Raw genomic sequence first — 22,426 nt, 5'->3', positions numbered from 1 at the left:
CACCTCGTGTCACCTCGTGTCACCTCGTGTCACCTCGTGTCACCTCGTGTCGTCACCTCGTGTCACCTCGTGTCCGTGTTTGGGACCCGGTGCCGGCGTGTGCCGTGTTGGAGTTTCCCACCGTCCCTGCCGTGAGCGTGACCGTGTGTCACGGGAGTTATTTATAGAGCAAAGCCGTGACTCAGGTGACCTGTCCCCGTCCCAAGGTGAGTGCTGGCATCGCCCTGGGATGGATGGTGACAAGGGAATGGCTTTGCCGGTGTCCCGGTGCTCCGGTTGCATCAGCGCCGTGAGCGCAGACCGGACGGAGGAGGGAGCACACGGAGTGCGGCTGCTGCCTCTTCTCTCTTATCACTGGAATGAAATTTGAGGGGGTTTCCCTGTTGCGGGAGTGATGCACTTGGAAGCTCGAAGTCAGGAGCCATGTGAGCAGATGAACGCACCGCGGCGTGACTTTTTTTTTCCCCCCTCACTGCTTTTAAACGCTCCATGTCTTATCCGGAGGGAATGTGGACCTGAGTTTCCTGTTTGCTGTGTAAGCAGGGGGTGAATCAGCAGCGATTTACGGAGCTGCTGACTCACAGGTAGGAGCACATGCCTCCAGCTGTCCCGCGTTGGAAGGGATCAACCGGGCTTCTTAAAGGGCTCTCCCTGGGACGCCTGAGCCCAGACCTTTCCTTGGCTGCCTGTGCCTGACCAGCGGATGTGTGGATGGAGGGACGAGGTGAGCCTGGCCCAGGGACCACTCGTGCCCTGGGGGAGACGAGGCCCGAGCTGGGCCCGGAGGATTTTGGGGGAAGCAGTTTGGCTGACAGCAAAAGGTGATGCCTGTGGGAGCGCCTGGGAGGTGGCGCTTTCCTCAGAGAAGGTTTGGAACTGTTCTGTGTCCCTGGGTTTCTGGCTGCACAGGGCTGTTGGTTGTGATGAACTGGTTCATTCATTCATTTAATTCATCCCGCCGTCCTTTGCTGGAGGTGTCACACGTGTGCTGAGTGTGCCCGGGCTCTGCTGGCACCAGCAGCTCCGAGTCCCCGTCTGACCTGAGCTCCTTTGCCTCCATCAGGGCAGCAGCAGCACAGGGGTCCATCCTGAGTGTGTGTAACACACCTGCCTCTTCACAACCCTCCCTCTCGTCCTGCTCAGCGTCCTCTGTGCCTCTCCTTGGTTTGCACATCCCTCATCAGTGCCAGTGCTCCGGGTTTTCCTGCGGCCACATAGGGATACTCACGGGTCCGAGCGTGTCCCACCTGCTGCTGGGACTGTGGATGCTGCACTCGTGCCGCCTCCTTCTCCCTCTCCTTTTTTAGCCTGAATTTAAGCTAAATTTCCCTAATTTCCCTTGGGGAATTTCAGTGAGCAGTCTCGGGTTTCCTTTCCTGGTTCTTCTCGGCCTCGTGTTGATCAGGGTTGTAAACGGAGGCTGTTGTGTTGAAGCTCTGGGTTGGCTCTTCCCATGATAGATGCCTTCCAAAACTCACCTGCCGTCACTTTGGCTTAGTCACGGGGTTGTCTCCTGCCTCGGGAGTTCTTGGGAATGTGCGTGGCTGGCTGTGACACGTGCCATAGGAATGGTGCTGGGCCGGGGCTTTGCCTGCTCTGTGCTAAACATACCTCGTGACATAAACACCTTCTGGGGTTTGTGCAGAGCTCAGGGAGGATTTTGGCTTTCTTCCTCTTCCCATCACTCCTATCTGCTTGATCCAAGTTATCTTGCAGGATCAGGTGTGTGGGAGAATATCGCTTGTGTTCCCTGTTATCTTGCACTGTCGAGGCTGATGTTTGCTAAAATATGCAAAATGTCTCAGGTCACCAAAGCTCCCTCGAGCTGTGTCTGTTGGAATGGGTGTTACTGAGGGAAGGAATTGGGAGCAAAGCTCCTGAGCTGCCCCTATGTCCTCCTTGCAGAGCTTTGCAAGGGACACAGCCTGTAACCACAGCTTGCAACACGGGCCTGGGCATGATTTTCCAGCAAGGTCTGCACCTCTTTCAGTGGGTGGATGCTGTGAAGGGAGGGTGTTGTATCCAAGAGGTTAAAGCAGGAAGAGATGAAGCCTTAGGGAATTTGCAGCCTTTGGGTGGGTGCAGAAACAGAGCGGAGGGTGCAAAGTCTGAGATTCTGTGGATACAAATCCAGGCTGTTGCCTTTCCCCTGGGCCTTGAGGCATATCTGCTGCCTGCACGTGAAAATCCGTGTGCCCTTCCCCGTGGCTGTTGGCTGTGACTTGAGTGGCCCCTGATGCTCAGGAAGCTGCTCCTGGAGGGACAGGCAGGAGTTGTCCCCCAAAATCGTGGAGTTTGCTGGAAAAAGCAGCTGTGGGGAGGGAGGGCAGGTGTGTGGATGGGATCTAGAGGGAAAAGACCTGCTTGGCCTCACCTGGGCTTACCCACTGCTGAAGCCAGAGTAATTCAAAAGCAAGATTGTCCTCTGGGAATAGAGGTGTTGCTGGGAAGAGAGATCAGGATCCAGCGTGAGCCAGGCTGTGTCTCTGGGAAGGCAGCTCTCGTTTGCCACTAAGGCTTGGAAAAATCATCAGTGGGAAATGCCAGGACCTGGGGATGAACTGGTGCTTGTTCTAGTGGCACATCTATTCTGGGTGGGTAAATAAGTGGTGGGGACGTGTCCCTGCTGTGCCCTGACCGTGCCCTGTGTGGGAGCACACCACTGTTATGCAATTCAGTCTGTGAATCCTGTACTGTCTTGTGTGCCATTCATGCTTCTCCTGCTGCCATCCCAAAAAAAAGGCAGTTCTGCCAAAAATACACGTGTGGGTCATGACCTGCAGAAGCAGGATTTTGGCTCTGGGCTCCCGTCGTGTCTGGGCAGAGCAGCCGCCAGCCTGGTGTCCCCAGGGGGTGTGTGTGTGGTTGGAGGGGCAGGAGCTCTGATCCCACAGAGCCAGGTTTTTATTTAATTCCAGTTGAAGCATCACAGAGCTCAAATCCAATTAATTCTAACGATCCTAGAGAGAACACAGCGCTTTGCTCCTGCCCTCCTCCTCGTGCTTTCTCCCGGCATAACGGTGGGCGCCTGGAAAATATCATGTTGGATGTGATAAATATTTAGCAGTGCCTCAGCAATCAGTTTCCCTCCCTGGAGGGATGCTTCTCTGTGTTTTTTTTTTCTTTTTTTTTTTTTTTCAGTTGATAATGCTTCTCCCTGAAAGCTGCTGCTTTTATTTGCCAGCTCTGAGCTGCAGTCCAGGGCTGAGCTGGAGTTTGTTTGCAAAGGTGGTTGTTGCTGGAGGAACCTCACCCGTGCTTTGTAGAGGTTCCCTTTGGGTGCCTGGGAATGGGAGCAGCTTTCTGGTGATTTTTTTTTTTTTTATGACCCCAAATGCCACCTTTCCAGATGTAGGGCTCTGTGGGTTTTTGGACGGAAGACGGTTGGAAGATGGTTTTTGCTGGTGTTAATAAGGCACAGCCTGGGCTGGCTGTTTCCTGGGGAAGGAGCTGGGAGAGGAACTTGTGTTGGCTGGGGAGGTGATTTTGCTCTATCAACAAAAAGTTTGGGGTTTTACTGCCGTGACTCAGGATGGCTTGTGGGTACATATGGAGCTGGATGTACCCACTGCCTCTTGCTGACAAACCTCTGTAGCACAGGTCAAGTGTTAGTCAGGGATTTTGAGTGGGGGAGAGGGCAGAGAAGATTTTTTTTTATGGTGGAAACTGGAAGTTTTTGTTGTTTTTTTCTACCTGGGAGATATTCCATCTCCCCACAGCCCATTCTCTGCTTGGGTCGATGCTGCACTGGTGCTGTGGAAGCATTGTGAGTCCCAGTGTTCATTGCCCCAAGGAACACTGGAATTACTGGGCACAACTGCAGTGATTTCAGATATCGCAGTGGTGCCTTGTTTGCAGTGGGTCTGAGTCTGCTCTCTTTTCTGGAGCTGGGACAGAGCTCCCTGCCTGCTCCTTTCTCTTGCAGCTTCTTCCCTGTCTGGAACAGAGTTGCTGTAGGTGCAGCATCTGGTGGGTTATAGTGTGGCTAAGGGGAAGGGCAGGGTTTGAGGGTCTCGTGATCCCAGCGGGTAGGGAAGGAAAGGAATCATTGCCTCATGCTGTGGAAGATTCTGGACCTGCAGTGGGGTGAAGGTGGAAGGGAGGTGGACCCTTTCCAGCACCCACCAGGCTGCCACAGTCTCCGTCCTCCTGCCCCCCTGTGCTCAGGGAGGGGCACTGCTGAGTCAGTCTGTCCACAGTTCTAAGCCTTAATTTCATCACTTCAACTGAAATTATTTTTTTTTAAAGATAAATTTCCATTAAAAAAATCTTACTTGAGTGTAAGAGGAGGCAGGATGAGGAGGAGACAACACTTACCAGAAGTTGTTTGCAGAGCATTTACCCTTCCTCTCCGTGCACCACCGCCAAAATAAAATCTGGTTTTGGAAAGGAAGAAACCTCCGGAGAGCTCAGTACCAGTAATTTCCCATCAGAGGCTGTTAACCTTAGCTGTGGTTTGGCACTGGCATCAGCTGAACTGCTTGTATCTGCTGATGCTCTCTGGGGATGATGGTGGTGCTTGGACCCTCTTCTCCCTGGGATCTGTCTGTGGGACACCGAGTGCCCCTTATCGAGGGTGTTTGTCCGTGCTGCCTCATCTCCTGCTGTGACAGTGCCTTTTAGGAAACTTAAAAGCTGCTTTTAATGACTGTGTTTCATTCAGAAAGGTCTTGGAGGTTTCCAGTAGGGAATGCATAAATCCCTGCAGCTGGGATGGGGTCCTGCTGGCATCTCTTGGGCGGTGCCAAGAGCCACATCCCCCGTCAGTCATGGGTGTGGATGGGACCAGTGGTACAGGGCAGAGGGACAGGAGGGGAAGAAGTTGTCCTGCAGGGCTTGGCAGGTGACAGTCATGCGTCTGACAGATCACAAACACGCAGGGCTGGTTACGTGGATGGGCCGGGGGTGGTTTAGGGGAGGATGACGAGGTTATCTAGGGAGTGTCAGCTTGTCTGGGCTTGCAGGCCAGTTAGATACTGCTCTGTGGTGTGTGTGTGTGTATAAACTCCCTCCTAGCTGGAATCTCAGGGGGATGGCTGACACAGCAGCCTGTGCTGCAGGGGTTTGGTGCCATGGATGTCTTCACTGGTGTGTGTTAACAGCAGCTTGGAGATGGCAGCATCCTGACCCGGCTTGCTGGAGGGCTTTTGACACAGCTGGAGCAGATGTTCCCTCTTGCTGCACTCGAACCCTCCCTGCAGGAGGCTGTTTTCTACTTGAGGGAGTGAAGGGCAAATACACTGTGTGGTGGAGGTGTTTTTTGCCATAGGATGGAGATCTTGGTTTACTTGGTGTGGAAGTGGGAAAGGTGAGGCTTGAGAGGGAGATGATGGAGCAGCAAAGTGTGCAGTCCCCGGGATGGCCCCTCTGAATCAGTCCTGGACGTTATGGGCATGGCTGCAGGGGTGTGTTGTTCTGAAGACGTGAGGATGTCTTTGCAGTTCGTCACTAGAAATGACGTGGCTCTTTTGCTGAGAGCCAGATGTGCTCACTGTCAAGGCTTTTCAAGAAAGCTGCTCTGCATAGTTAAAAATCCCCCGCCGCTGCAGACCGCTTGGTTTCTCTCCTGACACGCTGCCAACTTGCATCTGAGCCAAAGATGAGATGATCTCGTGCTGATACGTGGCTTTGGCTGCTCTTTGTCATCTTCCAAACACCTCTGAGAGGTGCTCAGGGGTAGATGACAGGCCCAGCCCCACATGCCTGTTTGTATAACCCCATACCTGCACCCAGAGAATCCCTGCCAGCACAGGGCAGGGCAGTGTGAGACACTTCTGTGTGTGTGCACGTGGGCTCAGCTGACTTCTGAGGTTTCACTGGTCTCCCCTCAACTAAAATCATCCACTCTCTGCCAAATCTGCACCGTTTCACCCACGGTGCTCCCAGCTGGCAGCCATCCCCGTGGGCAGGAGCTTGGTGGTCAGAAAAACTGATGTAATGGTGCAGAAAGAGGATGAAGGTGCTGGTGGGTGGGAGGTGGGTGGTGATGCTGCTGGGGGACCAGCCTGGACCTGTACCAGCCTCTACACTGTGCTCTGTTTCTCTCTTTGGCGGTTTCCCTTAAGTCTGGAAGCAGCTCCACACTGCTTTTGAAAAGAGGGATGTGGTGGGTGTTTTAGATCTTCTTCTACAGCTCCCAGTGTCTACTCTTTGTTAGCATCTGCAGCCCATTTCCTCCAGATTTTTGGTTATCTCTGTGATTGTTTGGCTGTGAGCATCGTCCTTGAGCATCAGTGGTGAGCACCAGATGCCAGAGGATGGCTGGCACTGCCAGGGCTGGGATTGTCCTCAGAGCCCAGGATACCTGCAGGGCTGTGCTGTGGCTTTTCTGCCTCTTCTGCTCTGCAGACGCTGCTTTCTTGCCCAAGAGCAGCTTTTTGCAGATATACCTGTCCCTGCCTTGTTTTTTGAAGGGCGCCTTGGGTGGTGAGAGTGAAGAAATCACCAGGCAGAAATTGCGGGTGAATTTGCAATTTAAACTCTTATCAGCCTTGTGTGTGCTTTGCTAAGGTGCTAGAAAACCACTCAGCTTTTCCTCCAGCAGCTCCCCTGTGCGTGTGATTTCTTTGTGCACATTCCAGGTAGCTGCAAGTGTTTACCCTTAATTCTGGATCCACAAAGAATCTCATGTTTGGTAACTGTGGGTTTCCCCGTGGGGCTTTACAGTCTCACCTCAGCGAGGGAAACCGTGTGTAACCGTCCCAGGGACGGGAGCCAGCCTGGGCTTCCCTTCATCTCAGACAGGTCTGATGTTTCACACGTCTCCTTCCAGCTCCTCTCCACATGTCACGCTGCTCCTTTCCCCAAAACACGGATGTGAGGCTCGCCCTTCCGGGATAGAGGGGATTTTTAAGAATTGATTACTTCTTATTTAAATGGAAGCAGTTCTTGGAAGCCCTGAGCGTGCCCCACAAGTGCTGCAGGCTGAACTGCACTGAGTCACTGCCTGCCAGCTCCTGGGCCAGGACAGGAGCCGGATGCATTGGGATCAGCCTGTCTGCAGAGACTTCTGCCTTCCTGGGACAGAGTGGCAGCTCTTTAATCCGGCTTTACTAGGAAAGGCCTGCAACACTCACTTCCCTGAACATCAGAAAAATTGTGGTGTGATAGGTGGATATGAGAGAGCGACAAAAGGAGGGGAAAGAAGATAAATCCCACCCAAAGGCAGCAGCAGAGTGAGGCTCTGCCCTTCCTGCCGGGGCCACGTGGGAACCCTGGTGACGAAAGGCCACCAAGCTGTGGGCACGTTTCCTGTGGAGCCCCTGCTTTTCCCCGGCATGAATCAAAGCTGCCCTGTGGGCACTGGGCAAATCCACCGCAAAATAGGTGTTTTCCCCAGGCAGAGCTGGTACAGCCTCTGATAAGAGCCTGGGGATGTGGGGCGGGGCAGGGTGATGCTGGGCAGTGGGGCTGTCAGTGTGCCCGGTGGCCCAGCCTTTAACTGGGGGGAGGATTTTTTTTTTTTTTTCAGATTTTTTTTAAGCTTTGCAGCGAAGAGTGTGGAGGAACAAAGGAGAAAAATGTTCGCAGGTGATTTCTGCAAAATGTGGAGTTTAGCAAGTATGTGGTGCTTATCTACCTGTGTGTCTATCAGTGTAGGAGATTATATATATGTGTGTGTGTAAAATCTTCCTAAACCAGTGAGCAGCAGGAGCTGACCTCATGGACCAGCTGGATGTGGGATTTGTTCTGGGAATGTGGATGTAGTCTGTCCTCTGGGGCAGAGGAACAGCGATGGGAGGTACCCAGTGCAGGAGGTAGGGCTGGTGTGGTTGATGCCAGGGAAAGAGGCTGCAGGTCTGGCTGGCTGGGGCTGAGCTCTCCTGGGGGTTTTGGGAGCCAGCTCTCCCCTTTCTACATCAGCCCTTACTTGCAGCCCCCGTTGCAAGCAGGTCACAGGGACCAAAGGGCTCACCTGCCACCTCTTGACTTGGGAGCATCATTAGTGGTTGACTGGTGCTTTTTGGCTGGGTGCTGAGGTTGGAGTGCAGTAACAGGCTTTACATGGAGATAAGGCTGAGCAGTGGCCTGAGGGGAATTGGACAAATCTCAGTATTCCCTGGATGCTCTCAGCCTGAGGAGAGCCCTCTGCCTCATCCAAGCCTGGGGCAGCATCCTGGCTCCCCATTCACCTCCTGATGGGGTGGCTTTTTCTCTCTGAGGTCTCCAAGTGGCTGTGTCTCTTTTGCCCCAGCCCTCTGGTAGGATGAGCCCTTTGCATTTTTTGTCTTCTGCCTGGTTCCCTGGAGCAGAGAGGGACAGGGTGAGAGAGGCAGGGAAGAGGGATGGCATTGAAAATGCACCAAAAAGAGCAAAGAATTGGTGTGGGACAGCAGGAGTTGTAGGGAATTGTGCTCCAGCACAGAACTTGCTGTTTTCCACAAGCCACCAGATCAGCACCTTGCTCCAAAGGAAATAACCAAAGGTTTTCCCTGCTGCTGCACCCCAGAGAGGTGGTGCCAGGTTAGTGCTGGAGATCAGAGGTTTTCCTCTGAAGATACACAGGTTTTGTCCACTCAAGCTGTGGTGGCATCCTGGGAGCAAGGAAGTGCTCCAGGTCCCAGAGGGATAATGTCACTGTGAACCTTCTGAGCAGCTGCCTGCCCCATTCCCCAGCACAGATGCTGGTCTTGAGAGTCCTGCCTGAAGCCTCTGGACCAGGGAAGCACCTGGGTCAGTCTCTTGTTTCTGCCCCTCTCTGGACCAGGAAGCTGTGGACATCAAGGCTTTCCTTGGGGTTTTTTCTCCCCCTTCCATAAATTCTGTTTTCAGAGCAAGTGCCTGCTCTGTCTTACATCATTTGCAGACATGAAATCACTCTGTCCCTGCCCAAAGTAAATTGGAGGAAGGATGGTAGAAATCTATTTTTTCTTTTTTTTTTTTTTTTTTTTCTTTTAAGAATTGCCTTAAAAGCAGAGAGGGGAATACTTTGCTTTCTTGACAAGTTTACAAGGTTTTGGGGACACCTGGAAGTACTTGAATTACGCCAGTTTGGATAGAAAAAGTGACTATTGACTCTGGAGTTGAGTTACTGCTGACAGTTACAAAGTCAAATGACTGTTTTTCCTTTCCCACTGTGCCTCCTGTCAAGCTGATCTATTCCAAGAGCGGTTTGAGTTTTCTTTCCCATCAGAAAACTGTCACCAGACGGTCACAGCAGTTACAAGCAGATTTTATTTTTTTTCATGGCTTTGCCTCTGGGGTGAGAAAAGAAAGGGAGGAGTGATGCTCTGGGAAGGGCTGGGTACCTGCTGGCAGGGAGATCAGAACAGGTGTCGGTGTTCTGCCTCTTCCTTTTTCTCTTTCTTTTTTTTTTCCCTTCTTTTTTAATAGTGTGCTCATTGCTTTTCTCTAAGCATTGTTTCCTTTGCCTTCTCCTCACAGTCCCAGCATCGGGGCTGGGATTCCTTCTAGACCTTTGTCTCAAGGTGACACTCCAGTGTCTGCAGCCAACTGGGTGCACTCTGTGCTGGTCCCACGAGGTGGTTGGTGGGTGGGGGTTTCACACTGGCCATTTGTGCCCCTGTGCTGCCCAGCTCCATGACTCCTGACGATCCATAGGTTGGGTTAATTACCCATCCCAAGCATTTTTCCCCACCACCCCAGCCTACTCCTGGTGTGTCCACATTGCCATTGCACTGGAGCTGAGCTTTGAGGGGGTGCAGCCTCAGCTGCTGCTTTCTTTTTTTTGGGAAAGTTCAGCTGGAGCAATGGATGCAAAGGAGGCAGTGTCCAGGCCTGTGGCTCTGCTCCCAGAGGATGCTGTGCCCACACTCTGTCTCGGTGCCCCTGTGACTGTCACCACCTTTGCAGTGGGGTTTTGCACAAGCTCTGGTGTAAAGCATCACAATTCTCGTTGTGTATGTGATGAGTCCTGTAATGTGACCGTGTGAGTGTCAGCCAGACAGGGCTTTTCAGAAGGGAGTCTGACCTCTGGTCACGTGTGGTTTCTTGGGGTGTAATCCATGTGCTCCATCACGGGGCTGGAGGAGAGCAATCTACCACGTGGGGACAAAACACAGGATCAAACGTTTTTTCCAGCCCTCGGGGCTGTGCAGGTAACCTAAAAATACAGCTGGAATGTGGCTGGGCGGTGACATCCTCCCGGAGCTGCAGCTCAGGCCTCGTTATCTGTCCCATGCACAGAGCCTGGGTGTGGCTGTGAGCCCCAGAGGTGGCCGTGCCAATGTTGGCTCTGGCTGTCAGTGGCTTTGCCTGTCCACATATCCCTCGCTGGGCACTGGGAGGTCGCACCCTTCTGCCTTGCATCAGTCTCACCCAGCCCTGGTGGCACGGTTGGTGTGACATCCTGCTCTGCTGGGGGGCACAAGTCCTGCGTGGTGTTGTGAGTGACTGTCCCCCAAACACCATCCGAGGGGGTGAGAGAGATAACCCTGTTCCCTTTCCGGTTGGATTCACTTCAAAGGCTCTATTTTAAAACAGAGCTGCTGAGTTTCCAGGCTGAGTGTCCCGTGCACGGCTTGGGCACGTGGGGCTTTCCCATGGGATGTGTGCCTTGTATGTGGAAAGGCGAGTGCATCCTAAGCTTAGGGCAGTGGCTGCATTACAGGCTTGGTCAGGAAAGCTGCTGCAGTTCCCAGTTGGATGGTGAGATGTGGTGGGCATCAGGCAGTGTGGTGCTAGGATGGTGCAGCCAGCTGGTGCATGGGCTCTTCTCTGATAAAGGGCATGAGGTATTCCGTGAAAATCATCTCCTCTCCCTGGTTAGCCACTGGCTCTTCTTTCAGGACAGGTGAAGTCATCCATTTTGTGCTCAATCCCAAAAATGCCTACAAAAAGCTCCTTTCCAACACCAAATGGGACATTTCTCTTTTGCTGCTCATGGCAAAGCAGCTCATCCCCATCCCCAGTCCCTGGCTGAGGTGGTGACCTGGCCCTAACCAAAGTTGCCTCAGGAGAGGCTGCCTGTGTGCAGGGGAAGGGTGGGGAGAGGGGCCCGGTGCTGGCAGGGCACTGTTTGAGCTCATTGCTGTTTTTAAGGGTGTGCTCTTCCACTTATTCAAGCCAGCCCACTGGCAAGAGACTGCTGGGAGGGATGGGAGCCATCCTTGTCCCTGGCTCTGCCAGGGTGTGCCAGACCCTGTGGCGAGTGCCTGACTTCTCCCCATGGCAGGACTTGCTCCCCCAGCTTCCCTCACCCATCACAGGGTGACATCCCCGCACTGAGGTATGGGGAGGCTTCATTAATGCCAGTGAGACACCCACTGCTTTTTGCTCCTCCTGGATTACCCGTGGCCTGTAAAGGATTGGATAATTAATGGCAAAAGGTGAGCGTTTTTTAAGGCCGGGCAATTCCTACTGTGCTGGCAAACTTTTGAAAGAGCTGCCAATGGTGAGACTTGAAAGGATGCTTGGGCTTGTTTTCGTTTCTTTTGTTTGTTTGTTTGTTTTTTAAGATGCTTTTGAGATGTCGGGAAGCTCTGCTCTACACCACCTCTAGTCCTCAGGCGCTGAAACCCAGCAGGACTAATTCAAAGGAAATTGTCTTTCCCATCCCACCTGCTGGGTTAGGGACTTTCTGCTCCAAAGCAGCTCTGACTCTGTGGGTGTCTGTGAAGATCCCTGGAGTGTCTATGTCTGGGAAAGGGGGAAATAGCTGCTAAGAGGGTTTGTGATGGGAGGACAACACAGCATCGCTCTCCCAGGTAGTGCCAGGGATGGGTGCTGGTGGCTCTCAGTGCCATCTGCAATAGCAGCTCCTGCGTCAGCATCCTTTATGTGCTGATGATCTGTGCCTGAAACTATACCCTGGGAGTGGAAATGAGCCTGAGAAAATACCTTCCGCAGTCCTTCTGGGGCTTACATAAACACTATTTAAAATTAGAGCCACTCATTATGTTGGTATGTGCATTTACCTTGACCTCTGACTTTTCAGCTTGCAAATGTGCATGGCCCAGCACAGCCTAGAGTTGGGAGAGAGCTCAGGAGCAAAGCACCAGCAGATTTTCTATAATTAGTGCAAGGTAAAGAAGCTGGTACAGTATCTTCCTCTCCAGGCTGTCAGGGAAATGGAAAACAAAACTGCAGCCTGTCAAAGCTGAGCCTGGCTTTGATCAGGAATGACAGCTCTGGCTTCTGCTGGGCTGGTTCTAAGGAAAAGGGGAAGAGCAGCGACACTTTGCCACAGCTTTTCTTGCACGTGTTTGCAGAGAAAAGAATGCTTTTATTCCCCCACTCTCCCCTGCTATTTCCCACCCAAATCCATGCAGCGATTTATATTTTGCCACCAGAGATGCCGTCTCGGTTGTCACCCTGGAATAGCTGCTAAGCCCCGTGCTGGTATTGTCATGGAACAATATTTCTACTATTTGTTGTGGTAATAGTTGTTAGTGGCAGAGCAATTAACGTGTCACCTGCAGCACAACGAAATGTGACCTCTTTCCATCCCGGCACCCCCTCTGGTGCCCAAGCCAGCAAGTGTGGGCTCTGCTCTGCTCTGCTCTGCTGGCTGGTGCCAGGGCTGTCCCGGGGCAAGGGTCGCTCTGGTGGGATGCCTGGGCCTGCAGGCTGGGTTTGAGTGACTCAGTTTGTCAGAAGAAAACGTGTCCCACCGGGATGCACTGTGGCAATCCAGCGCTTCAGTGGCTCCCGGAGCTGGAGCTGGCTCCCCACCAGTTTCCTGTTGACGTCACCTGCTATTTCACTGCTGCAGTTTTTACAACTGTTGAGCTTTCAAGGGTAATCGGAGCCGAGTCCGGCCAACCTCGGCAGCTGCCGATGAGGGAACGCGGCTCTACCTTCCCTGGCTCCCCCCAATTGCTTCCACTGCTGCTCCCAGCCTTGGGGACTGCTGGGAGCTGGGGACAGCGGGCAAGGAGAGCTGCGTGAAGCCAGCGAGTGCTTGGGGCCATGCATTCCCACTGAAAAGAATCATCAGTGCTTGCAAGAAGTGCTGTGTGCTGGATCCTGCGGGAATTTTTTCCCCTCCCTCCGCCAGTCCGCCCCCATCCCTCTCTTCTGCCAGGCGTGCCAGCGCTGCTCTTCATTTCTGGGAAACCATGGACAAGAAGCAAGGTAGATGTTGCAATTTCCAAAACACGTGGTGGGGGAGAGCAGAGGGCTGGTTTTGATGCTAAAAGAGGCTGTGTAACTTTTTGGGGTCAATCCATGCGGTTTTGTTGCTTTCTCCTTGCTTGGGCGGGGGGCCGGAGTTTGCAGCTGGGGATCTATTTTTAAAGCACTGGAAGCTTGCATGTTTTGTGTGGGATTAAAACTCTGGTGTCTTAATTGTAGAAAAAAAGTATAAAATAAATAAAAATCTAGCATGTCTGAAGGAAAATATGCAGAGGGTGAAGCTGGCTCCTGGCTCCGGTTTGAGCTGCATTCCTGGGACACAGGGTTTTCCAGAGGCTCTTGCATGCTTGTCCCGTACTAAAAAGCCTGTTGCATGGCAAAACTGGGTGCCCATGACCCCGGCAGTCAGGAGCTCTGATTCAGCACAGGCTGACAGGTTGTTTTAGGGCTGCAAGGGGCTTTTTCTGCAGCGTGATTTTTTCCTTCTCCTTGCTGGCAGTTTTTGCAGAAGTGAGGAGCGCGGGGCGGCGATGACCTGCCTGAGCCCCTCTGCAGCGGGACCTCAGCGGGCTGATGAGTGATGGCTTTCAGCAGGTTGAGAGCCCTTTTTCCACTTCCACAGGCAGCTTTTTCCACTCTCAACAGTGGAAAATAGCACGAAGTGTGCCTGTGAGGAGCTGGCTCTCATGACCAAGTACCCAAATTCCCCTCTCTGCTTTGCACCCTGCCTCAAATGTCTTTATTCTTTTTTTTTTTTTCTCTTGATGCTTTTTGGTTCCAGCTCTTTCTTTGCAGCAGGGCAGGGATCCACCCTCCAGCCTTCTGCCTTATCCATGGCATTTGACTCTCCTCCTGGGATCGAGGAGAACCAGGATGCATCCGAAACGTTTCCCCCAGCACTAACAAAGCGGTGCAGCTCTCGGAGCAGCCTTCGACTTCACCTGGGGCTGCAACCAGAGCCCCGGGGAGGCAGCGAAGAGGTTTAATTTCAAAGGTCGACTCAGGCAAATAGTTTTATTTGCAGTTCTTTAGATTGTCCTGCTCCTTTCTCTCCGCCCACGCCAGCGGAGTGGGAAGGATAAACCTCCTGGGGAGAGGTGCAACTTAATAGGGCTGAAGTTGGTGGTGGCAAAGATGAGGATTCCGGTGTAGAATTAAGCAGTTCCAGGAAGTGTCTGTGGCGGATCTTGACTGGTGGAGGTTATAGCATGAGAAAAAAAATTGGTAGGCTTTTTTTTTTTTTTTTTCTCTCTTTAGGAGGAAATGGTTCCTTTCTTAGCATAAAGGATGCAGTTAGTGCCTGCAGCATCACGTGGGTTGCAATTTCGTCTGCACCAGGAACTTCTGTCAGCTAATTTTCCCCTGCTCTGAGTGCAGGGTGCTGTGCCGTGTGTGTCCACAGCCAGCAGCCTGTTCCACTGCCCAGAGCAGTGCCCTGCCATCCCATGGGCTCTGGGCTGGCAGCAGAGCCCTGGGGCTTGCAGGGATAACTGTGACATGTCCCCAGGTCGCCTCCTCCTGCTGGAGGGATCTTCTGAGAGGAGCCGTGCTCTGTGCTTGCAGACACCCCTCTTGTAAGAACCTTGGGAAACTGGAGTGTTCCCAGGGTTTTCAGGTGTCCTAAGCAGTTGTGCACATTCTAGCAATTCCTCCTGCACTGACCCTGCTGGGATCCCAAATGTGAGAGAGACAGTGCTGGGGGGGCCTTGCCGGTGGGAAGGAGCTGACAGCAGCTGCCTGCGGGGGCTAAAAGCAAATGCTGCCCTGGGACTGAAGAGCTTGAATTGCAGGGTCATGTCATGCCCATCCTGCTGCCTTTCTGCTTCTCCTTTTTTTCCTTTTTATCCTTTTTTTTATTTTTCCTTCCCTCCCTAGTCTTTCTCCACTCTCGTTCACCCAAACAGGGCATGGGCTTTCCCTGAGGGGGCTGTAGAGGCACTAGTGCTGCAAGCAGTGGGAGAAGCTTCAGCAAGAAGGAGTTCGGGCCAGGCTGCAGGGGCTGGAAATCTCATGACAAATTTTGGGAGAGCTGTAACAGGCAAATCCAATCTCTGCCTCAGCTCCCTGGCTGCAGGGCAGCATCCAGGGTGACTTTATTCCTGCAGGCATGGGTTGAGCTGGGTTTTCCACCAATGTAGGTGGCCCTGGCAGAGCCTGGGAGTGGTGGTGGAATACCTCCAGTTTAATCAGTGGTTTTTCAGGTTGGAGCTAGGGAATACTTTTTGGGGCTAGGCTGGATGGGGTGAGAAGGAGGTGGTCACTGATGCCAGTGGTACAGTACTGAGAAGGCAAAGATAGTAGTTTGGGGGCACAGGGAAATGGGCTGATGTGCAGGGCCCCTGTTGGAGGAGAGTTCATGGCAATGCACAGAGGCACTGAATGACTCTCCTGTCCAGAGCAGGGGGTTTGGGACAGGGATTCTCCATGCCCCTTGCTGCCCCTCTAACCCATGCTGCACATCATCCTGCCTGCGAGCTTGGGCTCCACCAAACAGTGCTCCCAGCTCCCTCCGGCCTCGCTCTTGCAGACGGGGCTGAGGAAGGGCTGACGCCTGCGGGCCGCCTGGCTCCAGGAGCCCCTGGACCCTGGTCCTGCCCCGTGAGTCACCCGCGGCCGCGATGCCAGGGGAGCCGATGCCAGGGGAGCCGGCGGCACAGAAGGCGCTTTGTGCAGGGTTACTATGGCAATTGGGGAGAGGGAGAGCAAACAGATGGAGCAAAGTCCCAGCCAGGAGGGGGGGTATTTCGGGGCTTCGTGTGGAGGTCTGGCTGGTAACTGCTGGGGGGCTGCAGGAAGCAGGAACCTGTGAAGCAGGAACCAGTCTGAGTTTTGGAGCAGGCCATGGGGGAGGAGTGCTCAGTGCAAGGCTCCCACTCAGCACCGAGCTAAATGCATCCCTTAGGATGGAATGTGTGCCCACGGTGAGCTCCCCAACTTGCCTGGGTGCAGAAGGAGTCTGGGGACCCCAGTTTTTAGGGTCTGTGCATGGCCTCCCACGGTGAGTAGCGAGAGGCTGGCTGTGGGAAGGGGAGGCATTTCCGAACCCACAGACAGCACCTTTCCTTTGGCTCCGTTTTGCATTTGCTCCTGTCACTGCTCAGCTGGGTGTTTTGCAAAGTGCCATCAGTGGGTGTGTGGGGCTGTTCATAGTGCCCCTTCCAGCCCTGCTGGGTGGGTGATGGGCAGGGGACACTTTGCAGGCTCACAAATTAGAAGCTGTGATTGCCGTGGCATGGTTGGGTTTCCAGAGGTGGTTTCCATCCAAGAGGGGTCGGTTTGGGGTGGAGTGACTTGCCGGCTGCTTTCATGGAGCTGGAAGTTCACATCACTCACAGGAATTGTGCTGGTCCCAGGCCTTACAGGCTGACTCTGATGAAGGAAAAATGGCAGATAAAATGTGGGTATAGACTGATCCATGCTGATTCCCTCAGCAGGGAGGGATGCTGCTGGTCCTGCAGTTGGGACCTTTGCAGTATGTTGCAGACCCGCTCTGACCTACAGACTCAGTGAGGTTTGCATCTGGGGAAGGACAGGACTGGAAAAGTGAGCTCCAGGCACCTGTTTTATCTTGGAGATGGCAGGGGACAGGGATGGGGGCTGTCAGTGCTGGGAACATGTTGGACATGTGTTGTCCTCCTGTCTTGCTGCAGCTGCAGGAGCTCTCACGTGGTGCTGTGTCTCCTGCTGAAATTCCAGCTCCTTGCCTCTCCCCTCCTTTGCCTGGCAGCCTTTGGAGTGCTGGACTTTGTCCACATGCCTGCTCCTGGGAGCCAGGCAGGTAGGAGCTGTCTTGAAGGGCTATCCAAGGCCACTCTGAGCCGTCTGCTCCCATCCTAGTGCCTGGAGCACACCTTGATATTCCTGCTTTTTAATGCATCTTCCAGCTCTGTGCAGCCACAAGCACCTTCAGCTGCAAAGTGCAGCTGCCCCTTTGTCTTGCCTGGGAGGATCAAGACCTTGATGCTCTCAGCTGCAGCACTTCAGCCCCTTGGGGTCTGGTTATTTTCTCAATGTGCAGGGGTAGAATGCAAGTGTCTGGCCTGTCTTGGCCCTGCCTGAGCCCTGTTTCCCTCTGCAGCAGTGGATGTTATCTCAGCACTGTTGGGAGTTGAGAGGAGTGGGAAGAGAGAATCTTCTTGCCAGTCACTCCTGGTGCCTTGTCTGGAGGGTCTCGGCCTCTGCAAGCCTGGGTTTGTGGTGGGTCCACTACTGGCTGACAGTCAGTTCCTGTCTGTTTTTAGCCTGTTTTCCCTTAGTCGTGTGTAGGGTGTCCCCACTCCTTCTGGGACTAACCCCTTGGTTTTGCTGAAGGTCTGGTGGTCATTGCCTTCCATGCCTGATCCAACCCCGGTTCTTTCCAGGAGGGCCTGGCTGGGGGTTGGGGGACAAGGAACCTCTGGACAGGGAGCATTTTCGGGAACCTTGCACATCCCTAATGGCATGGGGACCTCTTGTGGCTGGAGAAACGGGGATGGGGCCAGGTTTGGCTGGGCTCCCGAAGCCCAGCTGCCTCCCTCTCCTGGGGCCCTGCATGGGCCATGAGGGATATATGGCTGCTGCCCGGCTGGGCTGGAGTGTGAAGGTTGAGCTGGTGTCTCCTTTCTCTCTTTCAGGTTCCAAAGGATCCTTGGAGCCACACAAACCAGGTAAGTGCCTGGCAGAAATCCCAGCTTTAACCCAGAAAAAGGTTTAAATCTCCAAAGAGAGGGGACTGTTAATGGCCATGAAGGGTAAAGAACACTTTTGGGATACAGTGCTTGGCTGCAAGACCTGGAAAATGGTCTCTGTCAGTGCACCCCTGGATATTTCTGCAGGCAAATCCTTGACAGTGACATTGAGACCCACTTGTGCTTCTGGCTCTTGCCTGAAATTTTGGGCAAAGGGTCATGAGCACTGTGATCTTCTTGTCACTTTGCTCACTGTGGTGAGGGGGTCCAAACCCTGCATTCCCTGCCTGGTGGCTGTAGGGAGCAGGATGCTCGAAGGGGAAAAAAGCAAAGATCCAGTTGCTCATTTGTGTATTTTCTCTTCCAGTGAAAGGCAGGAAGAAACCAGATCTGAGGATAACATGTGTCCCCATCAAACAGCCCGTTGCCAACACAACGTAAGTATCTCTGCTGCCTAAAGATGTTCTCCAGAGCTGGATTTGGCACTTTCTCAAGAGGAATGGCCTGTGAAGATTTCACAAAACCAGCACAGTTATTCTTTTTTCTTAAGCTCTGGCTCGTGAGTGATGAGAAGGAATTGCACACCTATGCACACATGTGTGCAGGCACATGCACAACGTGTGTCTCTCTGGGAGGTGCCTGTTTTGATTTGAAATGGTTGAAAGGCTTGGAGACAGCAGGGAAGCTCTCCTTAATCTTTCTGCCATGGCTGTGCCAATGCCAAAGGGCAAAGGTGTGGTGGAGAGAGCAAATCTGCCCAAGGGAAGAAGAGGGGAAGGTTTTTAGTGCAGGGGAAGAGAAGAGGTGGTGACAGCTGGACCATGGCATGAGTAGGGGGGTGAGGATTGGGGAATGCTTTGCATGGCATGAGTATCGGGGTTAGTTTGGGTTGTTTGCAGCTCCTTGCCCTGGCGTGAGGAGGACACAGACATCTTACACGGTTGTGCTGCTTGGTGCTGGTGCCCAGCAGTATCTCAGGGCACTGGAATTTCTCCCTGCCCTGTTTGCTTCGTGCTGCTGATGCTTGTTGTGCCGTGGGGGAGAGCCCAGGGCAGCAGCGCTTGGTTTGACAAAGAGCAGACGGCTAAAATTCCTCCTCCATGGTGCTCTTCCAAAACACTTCAGGCTGTGTCTCCACTGCTGAGCCTTGTTTGCTCCTGTTCTAGAGAACTCTCCCAGCTCCAGGAGAGCAGTGAAATCCCAGAAAGGGAAATATCACTGCTGAAAACCCCAGGTAGAGAGGGCAGATCAGTTGGAGGGGGAGGCAGGGGAACTCCCCCATTAATTAAAGCTGTGCAGCCTCGCATGTAACAGCCACCTCCTTCCCCCACGGGCACATCTGTCTCCGCTCCTGCCAGTGATTGAATTTCCCCTGGAGAAGGCCTCACGTTGGAGTCTGCAGGGTGTTTGCATGCCCAGGGGCTGGTGCAAGCTGTCCACGACTCCTTTTCTCTGTGCTTTTCAAGCTGCAGTGCAAATATTTGCGCAGTGCAAGGCTTTTGCTTCGAGCCTGAAGTACTTCCTTGAAGCTGGAGGTTGCTTCGTGCTCTGATGGGAATTGAGAGTTGGGCAATCTCTGCTCTTAGAAGGTCCCAGGGGATGGGGACAGCAGAGAAATGAAGCAAGAGGGACAGCACTCTTAGGATGGCTCTAAAAGTACCGTGCTGCCCGCAATGGGAAATGGGCGGCAATGAGGAAAGAAGCCATAAAGGGTGACTTTCGCCTGCCTGGTGTTGTGCAAAGCGTGACACCAAAGTACTGCCTGCCCTGCCTGCCTGGAACAGGCAGCGAGTGCACACAAATGACTCACGGGTGAGGAATTACCTGTTGCTCCCTGGTGTGCGTTTCGGGCTACGTGGCTGTCCTGTTACGACACCTGCCTGTCAAAACATGACAGCTGAGCTGCTCTGCCACAGAAACGGCTCATCCCGGCGGTCTCGGTTCCTCAGGCTTGTCTCCTGAGCAGGGATGGTTTTGTAGCCTGTTGCTTTGATGTGCCTGTCTCACCTGGCTGACTCCCCGGGGTTCTGGCTGCCTGTGTGCAGTGAGTGCCTCGTGGGTGTGAGCTGAGGTGTTACTGGCACGATTAAAGCCTTTGTGAGCGTTTGGAGGGGGCTGGTTTGAACCCACGACAAGGCACGGGGGAAAGCAGCAGCTGAAAGTGCTCGAAGGAATGTGAAACCTGGCTCTGGCCAAGAAGGTTAGTGAAGCTGGGTTCTCTCCTGACTCTCTCTCTTTTCTTGCAGGCCCCCGAGGAACTTGGACTCCAGGACGTTCATTACCATCGGAGATAAAGTACGTGTCAGTGGGGTTTTCTTTTTTACTTGCTTCCAGTGTTGTTTGCCCTGTGCATAAAAGGCTCTGTGGATCGTGCCTGACACCCTGTCAGGTCAGGTCTTGAGATTCCAGAGCACCCTGTGAGGTGGATGGTGCCCTTCTGGTGCAGCTTTGCAGGGATGAGACATCCCACAGCAGGACCTCTTCTCTGTGAAGTGATGGGGTGTCTATGTGTATTTAGAGCAGTGACTGCTGGGGAGCTGAATGGGTCATCCTACCTGCAGGATGGCTTGTCCCTGAGCCTGTGCACTTGCTGACTGGTCTCTCTTGCCTGTGGGCAGTGCCATCAAAGGCCAGGTGGGTAGTTTGTCCATAGTGGGAGATCACAGCGGTCCCTTGACAGTCCCACCACCCACTGAATGGGTGGAGAGAGGTTGTGCATGCCTCATCCCTGGAAGTGTCCAAGGCCAGGTTGGACAGGGCTTGGAGCAACGTGGTCTAGTGGAAGATGTCCCTGCCCATGGCAGAGGGGTTGGAACTGGATGACTTTTAAGGTCCCTTCCAATCTAAACCATTCTGTGATGACCCAGCCCATCTGCCCTAAATCAAGGTGGCCTCACCATGCCCACAGACTGCCCCAAACAAAGTTCCTGTGTACCACATACCCACAGGTCTGTGCTACTGCCTGAGGCCCAGGAGAAGCTGGGCACAAAGCTTCTCTCCATCTCTCCAAAGCCTTTCCTAGTGACCTAATGAAAAACACTGCTGGAAATAGCCACTGTCTCTCTTTTATTTCATTCTCTTGTTATGGGCTCTCCTGGGGCTGCAGAAGCTGTTTGCAAGTGAGCTAAAAATACTCTGCATGGGATCAGCCCTATATCCAGTCCCTTCCAGGCTGGGAGGTGGCTTGGCTGGTGGGATCTGGGTCCCTTGGCCTCAGTGCAAGGTTTTAAGGTTAGGGGAGAGGAGGGGAAGCTTTGGCTGCATCCAGGGAATGATTCTGCTGCCCGTGCTGTTTTCTGGCCATTGTGTCATGCATATTAATAGCTTGGGGAGAGATGCTCTCTGTGACAGCCTGGACATGTTGTGTGCAAGGGGACAGTGCTGCAGCTTAGGGAAAACTCACCGGAGTCACTTCCTTGCCTGCTCCAGTGTTTGCAGGAAGGGTCTGGTCCTGATGTTTTGGAGTGACATAGTGGAGAAGAGGACCTGGGCAGAAGGGCAGCTTTAAGCCATGGGGGTGGATGATGACCTCGGGTCCATCAGATCTGTGCAGGCCATGCCGTGCATCCCATTGTCCTGGGAGGGAAGCGCTGGCTCCGTTGTTGCAATCCATCACCTCTTGTTTCTGGGCAGGGCAATGCTGGTTCCTGGAGTGTGCTGGGAACCGCCAACTTCTGGGGAAGCCTTAGGGCAAATGCCAGGAAAAGCACAACACAATAACCTGGAACAACTGCAGAACACGTGTCCAGAAAAGCACCACCAGACCCTTCCTGGAGGCCCCTGCAGGCACTGTGAGCCTGCCCTGCTCCTCTGCCAGCTGCCCAGGGTGGGAGGTCAGACATGTCCCCCTTAACCCTGCTCTCCTTGTTTCAGGATCCACTGTCCTGCCCAGGAAAGGGCCGGCACCTTCCTGTGCTGGGCAGTGCATAGCTCAGTGCTGAGCTCAGGCACAGCCCTCCCTTGCTCCTGCCTCGCCAGCCACATCTGGCTCGATCAGCAGAGCTGGGACTGGCAGGAAGGTCCCTTGGAGCTGGTGGCTGCTGGCTGTGCTTGTGGCCAGTGCCGAGGGGAGTTTGCTGGCCAGGAGCCCGGCAGCCACATGTCCCAGCTTGGCTCCTCAGCGCCAGAGGCCGTTTCCTCTCTCCCTGCTCTGGGCGTAGCTCGCAGGCACAGCATCCGGCGCTGTGCCGTGCTTGTTTCCCACCCTCGCTGCCTTTGTGGCTACTGGGGCAATTTGGCATCCTGGTATTATTTTTGTTCCCTGAGACCGGAGGAAAACTGGAGGCTGGATAAAGCCTGGCTAAAAGGAGGCCTGTGACTTATGAGGAGCGATGAACGCAGCGTCCAAAAATAGCCCGTGTCTCACTCGGTTCGTGCCCTGCCCAGCAGAGCCAGCAATTACAGGGGAACGTGTCTTTAGGGAAACTTGTTTGTGGGTTGTGCAGGAGCTTGCTGGCACCCTGGTGTGTTGGGCACTCACTGGGCTGAGCACTGGCTGTTTTTTCCAGTTTTAAGCAAGACTTACTGTAGTTGTGCTTGCCTGAGCTCCATCATTGGTGCTAAGTCATGTTTTACCTTGCTTTCTGGTGGTGGGAGAAAGTATCAAAAGCAGATAAAACCCGTTGAAACTCCCCAATAATGAGGAGTTTAGTCACTGTGTGCAGCATTCCATCTGACAGAGGCTTTGCCCAGGTGTTGTTAGACATATAGGTGTATTTGTGACC

The 22,426-nt window shown here is 53.5% G+C and overlaps 1 protein-coding gene across 3 annotated transcripts in view; it reads left to right on the top strand.

The window, feature by feature from the left end:
* MAP2K3 (mitogen-activated protein kinase kinase 3) overlaps positions 1–22,426 on the top strand; it is a 31,699-nt gene that overhangs the window by 644 nt on the left and 8,629 nt on the right. The window contains exons 1-4 of one of the 3 annotated variants that reach the window (XM_064673255.1): positions 12,727–13,035; positions 17,649–17,681; positions 18,070–18,139; positions 19,949–19,997. In XM_064673255.1, coding sequence (XP_064529325.1) covers positions 13,020–13,035; positions 17,649–17,681; positions 18,070–18,139; positions 19,949–19,997 — 168 coding nt within the window. In that variant the 5' untranslated portion in view covers positions 12,727–13,019. Of the gene's footprint in view, positions 1–12,726; positions 13,036–15,999; positions 16,034–17,648; positions 17,682–18,069; positions 18,140–19,948; positions 19,998–22,426 lie in introns of those variants that run through there. The other 2 variants (XM_064673254.1, XM_064673253.1) reach the window with 2 other exon arrangements.

The sequence above is a fragment of the Pseudopipra pipra genome, chromosome 16 (assembly GCF_036250125.1).
Source record: "Pseudopipra pipra isolate bDixPip1 chromosome 16, bDixPip1.hap1, whole genome shotgun sequence".
In the NCBI taxonomy this organism is placed as follows: domain Eukaryota; kingdom Metazoa; phylum Chordata; class Aves; order Passeriformes; family Pipridae; genus Pseudopipra; species Pseudopipra pipra.
Note: the sequence above shows the minus strand (reverse complement) of the source record. Positions and strands in the feature narration are given on the sequence as shown.